General features: G+C 40.4%; 1 protein-coding gene across 7 annotated transcripts in view; it reads left to right on the top strand.

Moving 5' to 3' along the window:
• The window catches only part of slmapa (sarcolemma associated protein a), an 89,232-nt gene extending 74,599 nt beyond the window's left edge, over positions 1–14,633 (top strand). For 6 of the 7 annotated variants that reach the window (XM_076988790.1, XM_076988683.1, XM_076988782.1 and 3 more), the window contains 7 exons: positions 5,363–5,488; positions 5,849–5,923; positions 6,152–6,457; positions 7,462–7,579; positions 9,610–9,781; positions 9,913–10,047; positions 12,229–14,633. In XM_076988790.1, the coding sequence (XP_076844905.1) occupies positions 5,363–5,488; positions 5,849–5,923; positions 6,152–6,457; positions 7,462–7,579; positions 9,610–9,781; positions 9,913–10,047; positions 12,229–12,321 (1,025 nt within the window). In that variant the 3' untranslated portion in view covers positions 12,322–14,633. Of the gene's footprint in view, positions 1–5,362; positions 5,489–5,848; positions 5,924–6,151; positions 6,458–7,461; positions 7,580–9,609; positions 9,782–9,912; positions 10,048–11,447; positions 11,536–12,228 lie in introns of all 7 variants that reach the window. The other variant, XM_076988774.1, reaches the window with a different exon arrangement.
• Positions 14,634–17,222: the final 2,589 nt, after the last annotated feature.

Below are 17,222 nucleotides of genomic sequence, written 5' to 3'. Positions count from 1 at the left end.
CATAGGTCAAAGCTGGCCACGATTGTCCAATAGGGGGCGCTATAACATGGGAAAAACTGTTTCTCAGAAACCATTAGTCACATCAAGCCAAAACTTTACAGGCATCATCAGGGGCCCAAGTGATATCAAGACACACAATGATGACATCATCACTCAAAAAACATGGCCGCCATGAGCCAATTAATTTTTAATTGAATTAATTGGCCATTTGACAGACTTACCATTGGCCAATCAACATGAAACCTCACCACTGTGCATATCTCAGGACTATGTGTCATGCTGTGCAGTTTTAAAACATTTGGCCACTAGGTGGCGCTATTTGTGAAAATCATGCATAACTCCTCCAAATTTTCACTTAGGAACATGCAACTTGTTTCTTTTTATTCCTTGCAGTAGACCTGACAACTTTGCAATTACAAGTCCTATTAAAAAATGCATACTTTTGTCACATTTATCAATTGTTTGAAAATAGCTCTTTAAGAACTAGTCCTAGGAATTTGATCCAATGATGGCAAAAATGGCATAGGCATAATCGGTAGACACTGTAGTTAACTACATATGGAAAAAATGTTGCATTTTTATTTGTCTGATTGGTCAATTTTTCCATTATATCCTTCTGGCCATGCCATAAATGACCTTTATTGCTATAACTCATAAACCATGTAAGTGATCAACTCCCAATTTGAAAGGCTTTTATACACTGAGGTCCCTGTGAGGTATGCCAAGTTTGGTTCAAATTGGCCTGTCGGAGGCGCTACAGTACCCAAAAACCTGAGAAATCATAAAAACTCACGCAGCAATCTTGTTATGCAGAATACAGACAAGTAATGGGGCTTGTATGATTCAGATCAATGAGATCTATAAGATTGCAATTACATCTCATAACAAAAAGTGCACTGCCTGACCAGAAATGAACCTTTTAATTCACCAAAATGTCATTGCATTACTGAGATTAATGAGATATCAGTATGATAGTACTTGGGCTCCATCTAGTGGCCAAACACCGAAACTGACTGAAAACAATTGCTCACATGAAACACCACACAAACGCACACAAAGCTGATCTCAGCATGTGATTTAGTTCTGTGATCTGAATCATTTTGCCAATACACATTATTTTGATCCTTTTGGGCCTTTAGTGCCTCAGTTGAATTGAATGTTTTGTCACATTGATTTACTTATGCATTTTTTCCACTCAAACAGCTTCTATTCACTTTTGGGTCTAAAGGACCTATTGGGCTTCTTTTTGCCTATTGAGGCCAAGAGGCCAATTTGTTGGTCTAAAAGACCCTTTGGGCTTTTTTGCCTTTTTTTGTGTGAACCCGCCAATCGCCGCTTGCGGCTATATTTTATTTTTCTTTGTGCTGATGGACCATGTAAGTGGAACAGGCTGGTTGCCATGACGCCGGTATAACAGGGATACACTTTGAACTTAATAATACAATAACATGATGGATATAATGGACTGATGCTCATTTGAGCCTCCCAGAAATCTAATTTAATCTTAACTTTTCATTCAAATATCGAGCAGCAAATTTTGATTTGGGGCTGTGACCCGATTCAGCCTCTGCACTATATTTGCCACTAAAGCTCATTCAAATTTAAAATGTTCCTGAGCACTCGTTCATTTCAGGATTTATTAGATCGCTTTATTAGACATGTATTATTTTTCTTCAGTGACCTGTTTTACAGTGCTCTGAAACCTCAGTGAATAGACATTAGCCGACTAATCTGATGTACTGGATTGCTTCTTGTGTCCAGGTGAGGGCTTTACAGTAGTCCTGCTCTTGTCCAAATTATTGTTTGGACTCGCTTCATGTTGCTGGAAGCTGTGAATGAGATTTGTGCATGAACATTTGTTTGCTGCATGTAAAACATCAGAAATTTAGTACATATAAACTACCTGCAATTTAATCCAGTCCAGTTACTGGAATGTGAAATGAATGCAGGCTAAAATGTCCTAGCCTTTGTAAATCAGAACCATCAGACCTGAAACATCCCTATTCAATTAGTGCACTTAATTGTGAAGGCTTGTCACTAGAGGGTGCTTTTGAAGTGCATGCATTCATATGTAAGGAATTCACTTGTGCATCTTATTACATTTTAATCTAATTGTTTCAGATTCCTTTTCATCTTACTTTTTTATTGTCATTGTTCTAAACATCACTGAGATTTGTGCCTCTGCTAAAGCACCAAGGTCAGGAGGCCCTTCTCTAAGACTTTATCACCAAGGTCAGGAGGCCCTTCTCTAAGACTTTATCACCAAGGTCAGGAGGCCCTTCTCTGAGACTTTATCTCCCCCTCCCTTCTCTCACTGTTGCTCCCCCTCAAGTCTGATTTCACTCCTGCCTTGTTGGACTTGCTGGCTTGTTAGAATACTGTCTTTTTTTTCCTGGCTACGCCAAGTTTCTCCATGCACACAAATGTACAGAATGTTTATTTATTTATTTTTATTTGTTTATTTGACAGGGACAGTGTACATTAATTAACATAACTGTAAAAGTACCAGAATTAGCCTAAAGGCTATTTTTCATCTGTAGTCCCTGGACAGATCTAAAAATTGTCTACCTAAAAACCAACAATAAGAGGTTACAATGAACAACACAAATATAAAAGAGCAATAAAATAGATATAACACAGTGTTTAAGTTAGTTATGATACAAACAAAGCAAAACAACAAAAAACAATTATACTACAATATACTACATTTTAATATAACACACGTGGCAGCAGGGTTGGGTTGAGTTGAGGGGAGACACATGTGGATCACTGTCCTCTTAACTGTTTATTGCTGAATTTCTAACAGTCCTTGGATTTGTATTTTCTTTAACATTGTTAAAATGTATTTATTTATTTTTTGCTTTAAATGAAAATGCTGAGAAAAGGAGCTTGTTGGAAGTTAAAGATTCTAACATACTAGTATACTGCTTCACACAATTTACATCTGAGACCCAGTTTCATTGTCAAAGTGACAAAGTTCCTTCTGTTCCAAACATATTGCAGTAAAGTGAGTAATTGTAAAGAAATTATGGCATTTGGTCTCGTAGCTTTGTAACTTGGCCTTGGCAGTAACCCTACACAATGATAAAGATGATGACTCTTGTAGCCTGTGGGTTCCTTCTCACTAACTCTGTGGCAGCACATCAGAGACTCTTGAGGCGAGGAGGGGGAGTGGCACTGACATCATTGCTCAACTGGAGAACTCACCCAGTCCCAGTGAAAAACCTCCCCTGGCAGCCTGCTGATGTATAGGCCAGTCACTCCAGCTAAAATTACTGCATGACATCAGTGCCGAGCTCAGACAAGTGGCGTCCATTCGGTTCGATTTATTTATTTATTTGTTTGTTTGATGTAACCAAGGCTTCATTGGAGCCTGTCATTTCTACACTGCACAGCGGCCCCTAAGGCAAGGACACTCCAGATGATGAAAGTTGTAGGAAACCAGTAAGAAGTGGGGAGGAAGAGCTTCTCAGCCCAGAACCCCCTGCTGAATCTGTCGGAGAGCAGGGTGTGGTCAGCTCCCAGCAGTGTTCACCTCAAAATAGCCTCGCTGGCGAGCATGCCTTATGTAAGCAGTGGCAGCTCCGTTGGAGATCCTCCCTCTCTGCTTTATGTTGGGGAAGTGTTAGGAGTTTTAAAGGCGGTCATTTTAAAACCACCATCAAAACTTGCCTTTTGCTGTCCCTTTTATGAGTCCCGAGTTATTTCTAGCTGATTGTATCTGGCAAAATGTGCCAGGCACTCCACTATCGGCTCATCCTTGGAGGTCATTGCTGGAATGTGTTCAAGGATATATTGAGTCTCACCCTGGACAGTGCATCTTTCACTTTTGTGGACCCCCCCCCCCCCCCCCCCCCCCCCCCACATTTCCAGTTTAATTGGATGTTGGTTCGAAGGACTCGTGCTTTGTGAAGAGTTTTCTGGTCTTGAATCAGTGCTTCTCTTGGCCAGCTTATTGTGCCTGCTGGGTATCTGATGCCTGGCTGGGCTTTGATCTTATCGTTCCTGTTCCACTGATACTGGAACACCTCCCTTTAACCTACGAAAAGCTGTCTGGTGTCTGCTGCATGGATTCTGAGTGATTGGAGAATTGCAAGGTATATGCAGCTACCTTCAGTTCTATGGCCTTGTGGAAGATCAGATCCTTGTGTTCTGATCACTGTTCCTATTTTTAATCATTTTTTTGTCATTACCAGCTGATCACGCTTATCCAGCCTGAATGGCATTTGTGTGTTTTTTGCTCCTACCCTGTGGCATGTCTGAAATTGTAAGTCACTCTAGATAGATTCTGGTTAGGTGGATCAATGTGTAAAGGTCACTTTCTATCTTGACATACAACTTGGAACGTGTGTGTGAGATGTGCATCTCAATAAATTAGAATATCAAAGGTAATTTTTCAGTTATTCAACACAAGTGAAATGCATATTTTCATTTTTTTTATATGCATAGAATCTTTAGTGATCTCTTTCAAGTGTTTATTTCTGTTAATGTTGATTTTGGCTTATAGCCATTGAAACCCCCAAATCATTATCTTGGATAATTAGAATATTATATAAGACCAACTGATAAATTGATTTTTAATTCAGAAATGTTGTCCTACTGAAAAGTATGTACAGTAAGTGCACTCGGTACTTGGTTGGAGCTCCATTTGCATGAATTACTGCAACAGTGTAGTGTGGTATGGAGGTAATCAGCCTGTAGCACTGCTGGGGTCTTATGGAAACACAAGTTGCTTTGATAGCTGCCTATCAGTATTACTGTCGTTATTAAACCAGGTATTGGGACATTTGGCAGTGTGGACACGTGCCAAGTCCAGCAGGAAAATTTAATTTCCATCTACAAAATGCTTGTCAGCAGAGGAAAGCATGAAGTGCGCTAAAATTTCCTGGTAGAACGCTGCGCTGCCTTTGGTCTTGATATAACACAGTGGACCTACACCAGCAGATGACATGGCTCCCCAAACCATCACTGATTTTGGAAACTTCACACTAGACCTCAAGCAGCTTGGATTGTGTGCCTCTCCACTCTTCCTTCAGACTCTGGGACCTACGTGACGTAAAAATTTACTAGACGTACTTTTCAGTAGGTCAACATTTTCTGAATTAATAATAATTTTTTCAGTTGGTCTTTCTGAGTTAATGATTTTGGGTTTTCATTGGCTGTAAGCCATGATCATCAACACTTGAAATGGATCACCATGTCAGGAATCGATATAATGTGTTTTAACTTTTTGTTTTTAATTACTGAAATAAATTAACTTTCTGATGATATTCTAGTTTATTGAGATATGTGTGTGTGTCCTGCATACTGTTTCTTCCAGCTGTGTTCTCTGATTATTGATTATGCCATCTGATGTGTGTAGATGAGCTGCAGAGTGCTAACCTGAAGCCTGGAGACACGGAGCAGGTCATCCATCATTTACACAGAGAGCTGCTGGAGGCTCAGGAGCTCGCCAACACCGGCAAGCAGAAATGTCTGGAGCTACAAGGTGCATAACATCCTGACAAAGCACGTTTTTGTAGATGGATTCATTTACCACGTAACGCCTTTAATTCATTTATCATGCGACAAGCTTTGTAGCCTCAGTCCTGCTGCTATTTGCCATGTTTGGTTCCAGCCATAATTTAATACCCACAATGCCATAAATGAATACTCTTACCAGCTTTAATTTAGTTTGCTCTGATATTAGTTGACTGGTGATCTGGTGTAGGAGGAAACTCCTAGATCTCCTAAATTCAGTTAGAAATAATTGACACTATGATTGTCTATTATTGCGAAGAAATGTCAAGACTAAATTTGTGAATGAATGAGATGTTAACTCCTGTGCGACCCACCTCTACCCTCCCAGCTCTACTGGAAGAAGAGAGGAGAACCAATCAACAGCAGACTGACGAATCTGCCAAACAGATCCAGTACCTACAGAGTAAGCAGCACAGACTCCCCGCCACACGCTGAAAAGCAATTAGATCAGTCTAATGCATTAAATAGACATGCGTATCTGCTGAGGGTGCACCGATATGTCTAATGTGCCTGTGTTGACTGTGGCAACTTTATTTTGTGCTGCATGTTTCAAGTTGCCTACATGGCAGCCCATCTGAGACATGGTACTGGGGTGCAGCATGTCAGTGTCTCTCCCCATGTTGTCCACCAGGTCAGCTAGCCAAGCTGCAGTCAGACATGGAGGCTCTGCGGGAGCAGCGCGAGACCACGATTTCCAGCACCCGTGAGGAGCTCTACAGCACCCAGGAGGAGGTGATCGTCCTGCGCCACGCCATGGAAGCTGCCGCCGCAGAGCGGGAACGCGAGATCGCCGCCCTGCAGGGAGACCTGGGCACCGTTACGGCGGAGCTCGAGAAGTGGCGCAAGACAGCGGCTGACTATGAGCAGGAAATCGGTGTCCTGCAGGCCAGTGTCCGGCTCCACAGTGAGCACCAGGAGCGTGCTAACCACTTACAAGGTACTGCTCATGGTACTGCTCACAGCTGCTATGAACACCTTTATTTGGATTTTTTTTGTTTTGTTTTATGTACCTCATCTAAAGTAATGAGAGTTGGTTAGGGATGGAGTTTCATGGTCTTACATGGAGAGCTGCTTAACCTTCTGCCTACCACTAATCCACAGGATTTAAACATTTATATGCAAGAATCGCAATCCCGTAGAGAACAGTAAAAGTATGCCTCAGATTTTCCTAATTCATATTGTGAGGCACTTTGAAAAATTGTAAACAAGAGTGACTTGACTGCGTCACTGCGGGTGATCATGGTTCATTGTTTGCCCTTTGGATTGAGAAAGTGCACCACACAAACACATGACGGGACCTCTTGTTTCATCTTTGCAACTGTGATGCAAATAGTCATCAGGAAACCCACCATTATTTACACACACATGCATTGGTCCAAACCCCAGAGGACTGCACATGTCAAATGCGGGAGCATACATTTGTATCCGAAGCAAAGCCCTGGGCCCTGTCTTCGGACTTGTCGGCCTGGTTCTGCAATGTGGGCTGACATGCTCACACCTGGCATAGATTTGGCCTTCTCAGAGGGGGTCTGCTTCCCATAGCGTAACATAGTCTATCCCTGTTTTTAATGGAAGGCCACTTAATTGCCTTACTGGACGTATTGGAGGTCATTTTAAGATTTCCTGAGGTTCTTTTAGTAATTCAAGTAAGCACACAACAATGGAAGCAAACTGGGCCGGGGGAGTGTTGTCATGCACATCCCACTGGTGCTGGAGGTCATTTGGAGTGACCAAAGTGAATGTGTTGAATTCCAACCTTACTGAAGAATTTTTGAGAAATAAACCCCGTAAACCCTGAATTTAGCAGTAAGCATTCATGACGCCTGACCCAAATTTATCTAAAGCTGTTTTTGTGACTGCACCTGCTGTGAAAAGCAATAAGCAAATGAAAGTGTGAGCTGGATGTGCTGTGCTGACCATGCCCTCGCTGCACTGCTACAGGCCAGCTGGAAGATCTGCAGGCAGAGAGCTCGGGCCTACAGAGGGAGTGTGAGTGTCTGCGTTCAGAGAGGGCCGTCCTTCTGGACAGACTACATAATCTGGAGGCGGAGCTGGATAGGTGAGTCAAAACAAACAAAAACCTGCTCACCCACTCTGGGTTTTAATGTTTAATGTTAATGTCCAAATGTTTATTTAGAACTGTTTGTGTTGTCTACCCCAGTCTCAATTTGTGTGAATTCAGACTAGGGATGCAAATGATTAATCGACTTTCGATTAATTGTCGATTAAGACGTTACTCGATCAAAATGTATTAATCACGATTAATCGTTAGAGAGCGCTCCTGTAGTAACTTGAACAGAGTGTAAGAACGAGAGGTGAACACGTGTCGCGAAAGACCAGAGTGGAAAACAAAATGAAGCGGGCGAAAAGATGTGCGGTGTGGGACTATTTTGAAGCGGGTTCGGGAAACGAGGCAGAAACTGCGTAATCTAGAAAATCCCGAGGAGGGAAACTTTATTTTCCACGCAACTCAAACAACAGCACTGTTCTCTCCCCCTCCCCTGGCGCGCGCAGGCGCCGCTCCCCCAGTGTCACTTAAAGGGCCAAGTGCCTATCTGTTAGGGAATTCGCTGCGAGGAGTAGTAGTCGCTACAATTTTAACATTGTTAATTTAGGCTAAGAAGTCAAATGTTCTCTGTGTAATGCGGTATTGAAGTACAACAGTTCCACTAGCTCACTCAATTATGATTTGAACACCGCGCATGCAGCTGTCCTGCATATCACCAGTGCACCTGGTCAAGCTAAAATCACAGCTACACTGGGAAGGCGAGCGTTTTCGAAGCTCGCTATGAAAAATGAAGAGTGAGCTAAAACAAAGCTAGCTACCACTACTGCTGTAGCCCTTACAACAGATTGTTGGACGACTCTAACAACATAAAGTTACATTACCGTGACGTGCCACTACACTGACGAGAACTGGCAGCTAAAATCTGCAGTGCTGATTACGACGAACATGTCGGACAGACACACCGCTGACAATTTAGCTGACAAGCTCAATGATGTTGTGGAGACTTGGGCACTCTCCGGTCGCGTTACAGCGCGTGTTCACGACAACGCTAGAAACATTGTCCAAGCATAGGCTCAATAATATTCTGTTTGGCTCTCTATTTAATTTCTTCTTTAAATTTTTTTTTTACATTTTTAAAAATGTCTAATGTTTCAAATGCAAGAACGGAGCCAGTCCTTAATTTATTCCTTTTTTAAATGAAAGAATGTATTTTGTTATACCATAAAAAATTCCTAATGCATAATTACTTGAGCAATATATCATATAATACAATATAATTATCATAATATAATATATACTTTTTGACCAAAGTGTTTTAACTACACTGCTCAAAAAAATAAAGGGAACACTTAAACAACACAATGTAACTCCAAGTCATCCACACTTCGTGTTCAGATAGGAAACAACACTGATTGTGAATCAATTTCAACTGCTCTTGTGCAAATGGAACAGACAACGGGTAGAAATGAAAGATTTTCAACTGATTTCAAAGATTTTTATTAATTGAGATCTAGGATGTGTTATTTTAGTGTTCCCTTAATTTTTTTGAGCAGTATATTTAGCTAATATTTTTAAAAGCCCTATTGAAACAATGAAATTCAGGTGGAAAACGCCGCTTATCGATTAATCGAAAGTCGATCGATAAGATCAATCAACTAACGATTAATGAATTAATCGATAATTTGCATCCCTAATTCAGACCATTCTTCACAATGGGTACTGCACCCCTTGTCAAATGTAGTAAAACATAAAATTCTGGCTTGCCATTACTTTGTCAGTCTATGCTTACTGATCCCAGCTGAGAATGCAGGAGCTCAGAAAGCTCCTATTGTGCTGACTGTGTGCCTTGCACATTACGCTCCAACATCAAGTATTGATGACTGCTGCAGTAACACTGCTAACATGTGCAGCTCATTCTGCTGCTACAAGAGGTTCTCGAGTAGCTAAAACCCAAAGACCAGTTAAACTAGATCAAAAACTTGATGTTTTTCTCCATGATGTTTTTATATATATATATAAATCAAAAATCAAACTCTTCGTTTTTTAATAATATGCGTCCAACTAATATTTTCCTGCTGCAGCACCAGAGAGCAGAGTGCTACACTGAGCAGCAGCCTGAATGCTCTGGAGAAGTCGCAGGGCGCCCTGGAGATCAAGCTGGGCTCCATGCACGACGAGCACCAGCAGGACGCCTGCAGGCTGAGGGTCCAGCTCAACCAGGCTGAGCACCGCACCAAGAGCCTACAGAAAGAGGTGCTGCCTTTTACACCCGCCTGAACCTTTCTGTAGCTCTGCCTATAGCTTCACATGTGTTCGTCTTCTCAAACCTTCATCTCTTTCTCTCACTCTTTGCCCCCTTTCGTTCTCTCTCTCTCTCTGTGTAGTATGAGGACACTCAGAACCAGCTCTTGGACCTGCGGCAAAGGTATGACCGCACGGAGCAAGAGAAGCGCTCCATTCACGATGAGCTGGAGCAGTGCAAGGTCAGCCTGAAGATGCTGCAGGAGAAGGGCCAGAATGTGAGTGTGCACGCCTGCCCTCTGGGCCTCTGGTGCATGTCTATGTTGCAGAGCAGACCACAGCAAATCCAGATTCTCTTTCTTTCTCTCATTCTAATGGTTTGGCATAGGCTGATTTGCATAAAAGTCTTTGGGGGCTGTCAAAGTAGCCTTACAAAGTTTGACCTTACTTTTATTTTGTATATGGCTATATGTCCTACATGAAGTATTTTCGTTTATGTTTGCTCAACATTAACGTATTCAGCAGTGGATTGATTTCTGCCAACATGAAGCTGTTTGCTTGAACTCTGTTAATTAGCTTCTGGGTTCTTAGATTTTCTCATCACTACAGTGAGCAGAAAGTTGACATCCTGACACCTTAATTTTCATGGCACAGGGAATTGTAGAGATCAAGCCCCCTGTAGAAAACCAGTTTGTGCTTCATGGACAAGTCTTAAATATTTAATTAGACATAAGAGGTAGGAGTAAAATGAGTGATGGATGCACCATCTGCACTTAGTTTCTTTTAAACTTGTCTTGCTTTCCTTCTGAAGGCTTCTGGAACTTGGTTACAGAATTGTATTTGTTTGCATTTGTCCCCAGTTCCCCATCTGCACATACGTGTATTTATTTGTTTGTTTGCTTGCTTGTTTGTTTCCACCATTTACACTGAGACCCAAGCACTGTGACCCAGCAGGCTTTGCTACACAAAGTGATCATGGCTTACAGTGTTAACACTGGACCCACATCACTAGACTCCCTCTCAACAATACTCCTTCACAAATGATGAAGGAAATCCCACAGCACCATTCAACCTGGACATGTAACGTCCCCTCCCATCACTTCCCAGCATGAACTCCACGTGGTCCATCATGCTAATGTTAGAATAGGTGTTGCATGAGGCAGAAGTTGCATTGAGATGTTTAAGGTGAATTCCTAGAGATATTAGGTTTTTATATACTTTTAAAATATATGTAAAACTAAAGTCTCAATATACCAGTATATTTTGAATAGTCTTTAATTAATTTTTCCTTTTTGTTTTATTCTAACCACAAAAGGAAATTGCTCACACAAGGTGACATGATGACCACATGGAGTGATCATGGTGAAAAGTGCTGGACGGCCCCTTTAACAGCATTTGCCAACTATTGGCAGTAGTTAATATGGATAATTCTGTTATGTGGTCTGTTAACTCCTCTCACTGTCTTTGTTCCCTGTGTCTTGCTTGTAGACCTTAAAATATATCTGTGGCTGTTGAGCATTCAGTGATTTTATGTTTGTATTGATTTACAAACACTCTTCCTTATACCAGTTATATTTGAGTTTTATTGAGTTAATTTATTTTTGTGTTGCCACTTCAAACCCAATTTCTGTTGATTAGGCTAATGATTGATGATTGTAATATCCCTTCCCTCCTCTAGCCATCCATATTGCAGCCTGTCCCAGCCATTTTCATCGGCCTTATCCTGGCTTTGCTGTATTGGTGCTTCGGCCAGTTGTGGTAGAAAGGTACCCAGCGCTCTTGTCCTGTGTGTCTGTTTCCTGGTTTGGTTTGGTTTCTTTTTTCTTTGTTGCCCTCTGTAATCACCATCTTGTATAGCTAAAGTGCATGGAAGAGCCATTTCGTGCTTTCCCAAAATCCCTTTTTGGTGCTTGGCAACAGTTGGGGAAGTCTTAACATTTTCCTCGTCCTCACAATGATACTAATCAGTCACCCATTATGTGTCTGTCTTGCTTGGACCACTGCTGTGTAAGTAAATCCCTGCAGTAGGCATTGTGGATAAAAAAAAATCTTGTTCCATATATATTTCTCTCTCTCTCTCTTTTGGCTTTTGCTCCTCTTTTTGTGAGGTAATTGAAATGCTTCTCTTTCTTTTCTGATTTTGAAAGTGCCGTTTTATTTTTAATTCCCACACTATTCAAATTTCTTTGAGCTAATTGGTACTTGTACAGATCTTTGCTTCTGCCCTCTCTTCCATGTTGTTCTTACAGTTTTTACTCATGTGAGTTCCTCTGTTCTTCATTCATCTAGGGTTTTATTTCTCTAAGCTTTTTTCTGTCGCTCTCCTAGTTTTGATTTTCTTCTCTTTCTGTCCCTGCACTCAGTTCCTCAGCTCCAGAGCTGTTGAGCTGCTTGCTCTGGTGTTCTCAAAGGTCTCTGCTGACCCTGGTGCTGCTGATCTGTGTGCCTCCTCTTTTCAGACCGGCTGGATGTCCTGGATGCCCGTGGTTGCTGTGATGGTCGCTGTGTCGGTGGTAGTGCTGTACCCCAGCTTATCCAAGAGCACCTCTTGAGATAAATAACCAATCACAACACCCCTTCCTACCACCACCTCCTGTGACCTGGACAATGGTGCAACCCTCCACCTAGACCCAGTGTCTGTAAGGCCATACCTACTCCAGTTTCATTACCTCCAGTTCCAGAAATGCAGCCCCAGGGTATCTGCCGTGTCTGTAAAAATGCAAATGTACATATTATAGAAAGAGAGGGAATACAAAGTGTAAGTTCTATTATAGATAAAAAAATGATCTGCTTTTTCAGTTAGATGGGAATCTCTATTATTAAAGTGGCCTAAACTAGGCTTATTCTTTCCTGATGGGTACCAAACATTTTTCTGTTTAGTTCATGTTTTCTGTGGTTTGCCATGTTAGATGTTAATGTGGTATTCCAAGTAGATGTAAAAGCCAAATTATAAATGATGGGGCACATAGAGGTGAAGTGCCTGATTTAACTACTACTACTAGATGCGTGTAAACACTCACACAAACCCAGACGTTCTTAACCTCAGTGAAGTGCCACTCATGCTCCACTAATGTGGCATTTCATTCGACTGAAACGTCTCCAAATCATTCACAGTTCTCTGTGCTGTAATTGTGTTCCAACCGACATGTTCCAACAGACGACCAGCACAGTAATGTCATTGTACGCTATTGTTGACTTTGCATTGTGTAGTTTAAAAACAAATGTTCCTGTCAGACACTACAGTACTTAAGTAATTTTGACATTCAAATTTCTTGAGATGTAGAACTCTGGTCAATGCAAGATGGTATAAAGCATTGACTTGGGATTTATTGTAGCTTTTACCAACACACTCTCCAGCCTTTTGGACTTAGACTGATCAGTTGGGCACTTAAAGTTTTGAATATTTGGGGAATATTTCATCATTGAACAACTTTCCATCCAAGAGCGCTGCAGTACTTTGACTGTAAACAGATGTATCCTGCAGTCCCTCTTGATCAAGGTTCCGCACTCTTGCCTTATCTGTAACACGGGGTTCTTTATCTTACAGAATAAATTGGATGTGAAAGCTTTGATTGGGCAAAACGTGCTAAACTGTGGATAGTACTTTTGTCACTACTTGAAGCACATGTTCACTTATTTCATTTTATGGTGAAGGAAATGGAAAGGTTTATTTGTCAATTGCTTTTAGACTGGAATCAGTGAAAGGAAATGAGTGGTGTGTGTGTTGGAGAGATAATCAATGATGTGTGTTTTGCTGGTTCACTTTGCTGCGCTGTAAATAAACTCAGTCATGGAGCAAACGGCTTAATCTCTTCACCTTTTTAGTAAAGTTCTTGCTATTTTTTCAGTCACAACTAACTTAAACTTTGAGAAATTGAAACAAAAATGCAAAGCATGGTGTAGCACAGAGGTTAACTGAGTTTCTCTAAGCAGAACACGTTCTTGAGCTTTTGTTGTGAATGTGGACTTTTAATGTTCTTCACATAGTTTGACTGCACTGCTAGAAAGCAAGCTAAGAAGAATCCATCTAGGTGTTTTGTCTGTAAATGTTTGTATGAATGTATGTGTATAAATACATAATATTCACAAAATAAAGTTGAATACTGGTGACACTGGTCCCATCCAGCGTTTGCTGCACTCAGTTTTGAATGAATAGGCCATTAGTCAAGACCCATTTGGGTTGAGAAATCTACACAAAATCTTTTGCTTTTGTCACCAATTTATTTTGGTTTTCCTCCACCTTATGTGGTTTTGTTTTCAGTCAACCAATTCTTATATTGAATTTTCAAAGAAAATATTATTTCTATTCAATCACACCCAATGCATGTTTGTTATTCACCTAGAAATGTTTGCTGAACAGGGGTTTTGTTTATAAATTGTTAAGTCAGGCTAACATGAATGGTCATGTGTTGTAGTACACTAGCTAAATTTGCTAACAAGTTACATGTCCTTCATTTTCAGACAATTAGGTTGTAGTGTTAGCAGCGTAATTCTGGAATGTTACCTTTTTTTGATTTTGGAGTATGTAGCTTAATCATAGTATTGTAGAGTTTTGTCTGCACACATTAAGCAACCAATGTAACTACCATATTGATATTCCAGAACTATCAGGCCAAATGTGGGTGGGGTCTCTACACACTGCCCAGTCTCATTACACAAGCCAGTGGTACACAGCATTCTGCCTGTAAATAATTTTATTTGCAAATATTGTTTTAAGAAGCAAGAGTTCAAAATTAATTTTTCTTAATTGTTCAAATTCTATTTTGTAAAGAGTATGGAAAGTTACAATAGTTTCTGGCAAACAGATATAAGAATTTGCACTAACACGTGATGTGCATGTTTTAATAAAACAACTTTTACTCTCCTCGGTTTCCTTAATTTTTCATTAATTTAGGCCATTTAGGCTGTAAACAAACAATGTCATTAAATTAAACACATTGACTAGATCTCAACTCAACACTTCCACTGAGCTTTCTTTATAGATGCTCTTTTGTGTGCTAATGGGAAGGCCTTACTTTTAGTAATTTGGAAAATTAGGTCATTTCCTAATTTTTGTGAATTACTTCACAAGCCATCTGCGGAGAACATGATGGCCCATATTTGTTTCACTGTATGAGATTTTGGCAATAGCCTACATGAAACGTTCCAGATATGAGTTTGCATCTAAGGATCAGTTTGGCAACAGATTTTTCAGAAAAGATCCTCAGAAAAAGTGCCTTTCCTCAACCTTGGTCGTTGTGCAAAATGGTAAAAAAAAAAAAAAAAAAAAAAAAAACCTGGATCCTGAAGTCATCACCCTGTGGCCAGTGCTGTGTTGAGTGATGGTCACAAGATGGCAGTCCCTACACCATAATCATCACAAATTGTCAGGTGGTAGTGGTGTTTGTTTACTTCCCAACTGTCACCAAAATAAAGAAATAATGATGTTGCCATGTGGTTTAAGAGGGTTGAACATTCAAAATGCCACATTTCATCAGGTACACAAAAAGTTGTTGAGGCTTAGTTTCTTGTATCTAGGCAAGAAGCACAATTGATTCAACAAGAGCATCTATCCTCCTATAATGGTCATATATAATGTGAAGAGGAATGCAACACTGGTGCTGAGTCAGAGGTCACTTTTACTAACAGGAAGTTCTCTGTCCCTTGTGATGACACCCCAGGCATGCTGACACACCCAAGTACTGAGATTTGAGCTGTGTATGTCTCAAAGATCCATCGTAAGCAGTTAAATTATAGTCTGTACCATGTCAGGAGATGGCTGATGTGGAGTCGGTAAGAAACCAGAATTATTGCACAATTATCTCTTCTTTCGTCTCTAACTTGACCCTGAAAACAAGCTTGAGGTAAATTAATCATAATTCTCTTTAAAGTAAATATGACGCCTAACTAATCTAAATGAGGGGTCAGAAAAATTGTATACTGAAAAAAATTGTAAACATGACTAAAGATGATGTGCTGTACAATTAAAAAAATCTTGGATGGGCCTATTTTGTTTTGATGTTTTACTCTGTACACCATCATGTGATTCCACATGAAAAGACTGCATATTGTACAGAAACCTTTTAAAATAAAGTCTCAGTGTACCAAAATAAATTTTGATGTGAACAAATTGTCAATATATAAAATTGAGGCTTAGCACTTGATTTCCTTATGCATTATAATCCATGAAGTGTGTGATTTGTAAATGTAAATAGACATTTTCCCTGGTGAAAATCTGAGTGGCCAACAGTGTCAGCATTTTCAGCGCGTTTAGGGGCTTCTTTCTTAAAGCCTTGCTGTGTCATTAGCTCTGACAGCCACATTGCAGAATTCATCAAGATAAATAGAAATGTCAGTGTGCTCTGACACATGCGTACAAACTATTAAAGGACATGCACCATGTTTCACAGTTGACCATCATAAGGAGCTCCACTTACATCTTTCCATCACTGCGGTACATGTCAATATTGACATTTGTCCATATGTTCCATAGCTTTGCAGGCTTTTTATATGTTTATTTTACTAGCAAACTGTAGCATTTCTTGTCCTTGCGTCATACCAGTGATTTGCTTCTCCACAGTAATTTCTAGCATATCTGCATAACTGGTAAAGTATTCTACAGTGAAAAAATAGACATGATTCATCACATAGAGAATGAACTTAAAAATGTCACTAGCTCTTACATAAACCGATGCAGCTACAATAGAGTTTCCAACTTTCAGGCCTTGAAAAAGTAGAAACTACACTTAAAAGGCCGTAATGCATAAATGTACGTACAAATGACTTTAATCTGCTAGTGTGAAATGTATGATTTCATTTTGAATACAATGGTGTGGGAGTACAAGGAAAACAAAGTCAATGCCAAAATACCTATGGACTGTATTGTATCTTATCACTGGGAGGAGGAAACGATGAGCGGTAATTTAATTACCTAGCGGGCTTGTGGCCAACAGGTGCATCATAACGCTGGGGGCAATTGACTCAGCTCCCTTGACGAATCAGCACAGGACAAGTCTAGACAGAGAGAAACTGGGGGAGACACATACGTGAGCACCTTGGTGAGGTAATCTGTGGTGTGAGACACACTGCTTAGACGAAAAAGCTGGGACGTTTTGAGCAAATCCTTCTGGCCTATTTATTATCTTTGATGAGCTAAATAATGTCATCAGTGCAATTTTGAAAGGCAAAGTCCTAAATGTCAGATCTCAGAGAAGAGATGGGACTGGGAGATCAGTTATTTGAGATACTGTGATGATTGGTTTCATGACACGAAGCTCTGTCAGCAGGGCAACGGTGTGACTGAAGTGGTTAAAGCTGTGCTGAGATTAATTCTCCTAACTAATAATAAAAGTTTTGAAATAAAATAATACATGAAGCGTGAAGGTTATCACATTTAAATTGATGAATACAACAGTCTTTCTATTCAGCCGAATTTTGTTTATTAAACTAAACTAAAGTCAGGTGTAATTCATTT

Source organism: Brachyhypopomus gauderio, chromosome 1, assembly GCF_052324685.1.
Source record: "Brachyhypopomus gauderio isolate BG-103 chromosome 1, BGAUD_0.2, whole genome shotgun sequence".
NCBI classification, from domain to species: Eukaryota; Metazoa; Chordata; class Actinopteri; order Gymnotiformes; family Hypopomidae; genus Brachyhypopomus; species Brachyhypopomus gauderio.
The sequence above is the reverse complement of the archived record's forward strand: the minus strand, read 5'-3'. Positions and strand labels throughout refer to the sequence as shown.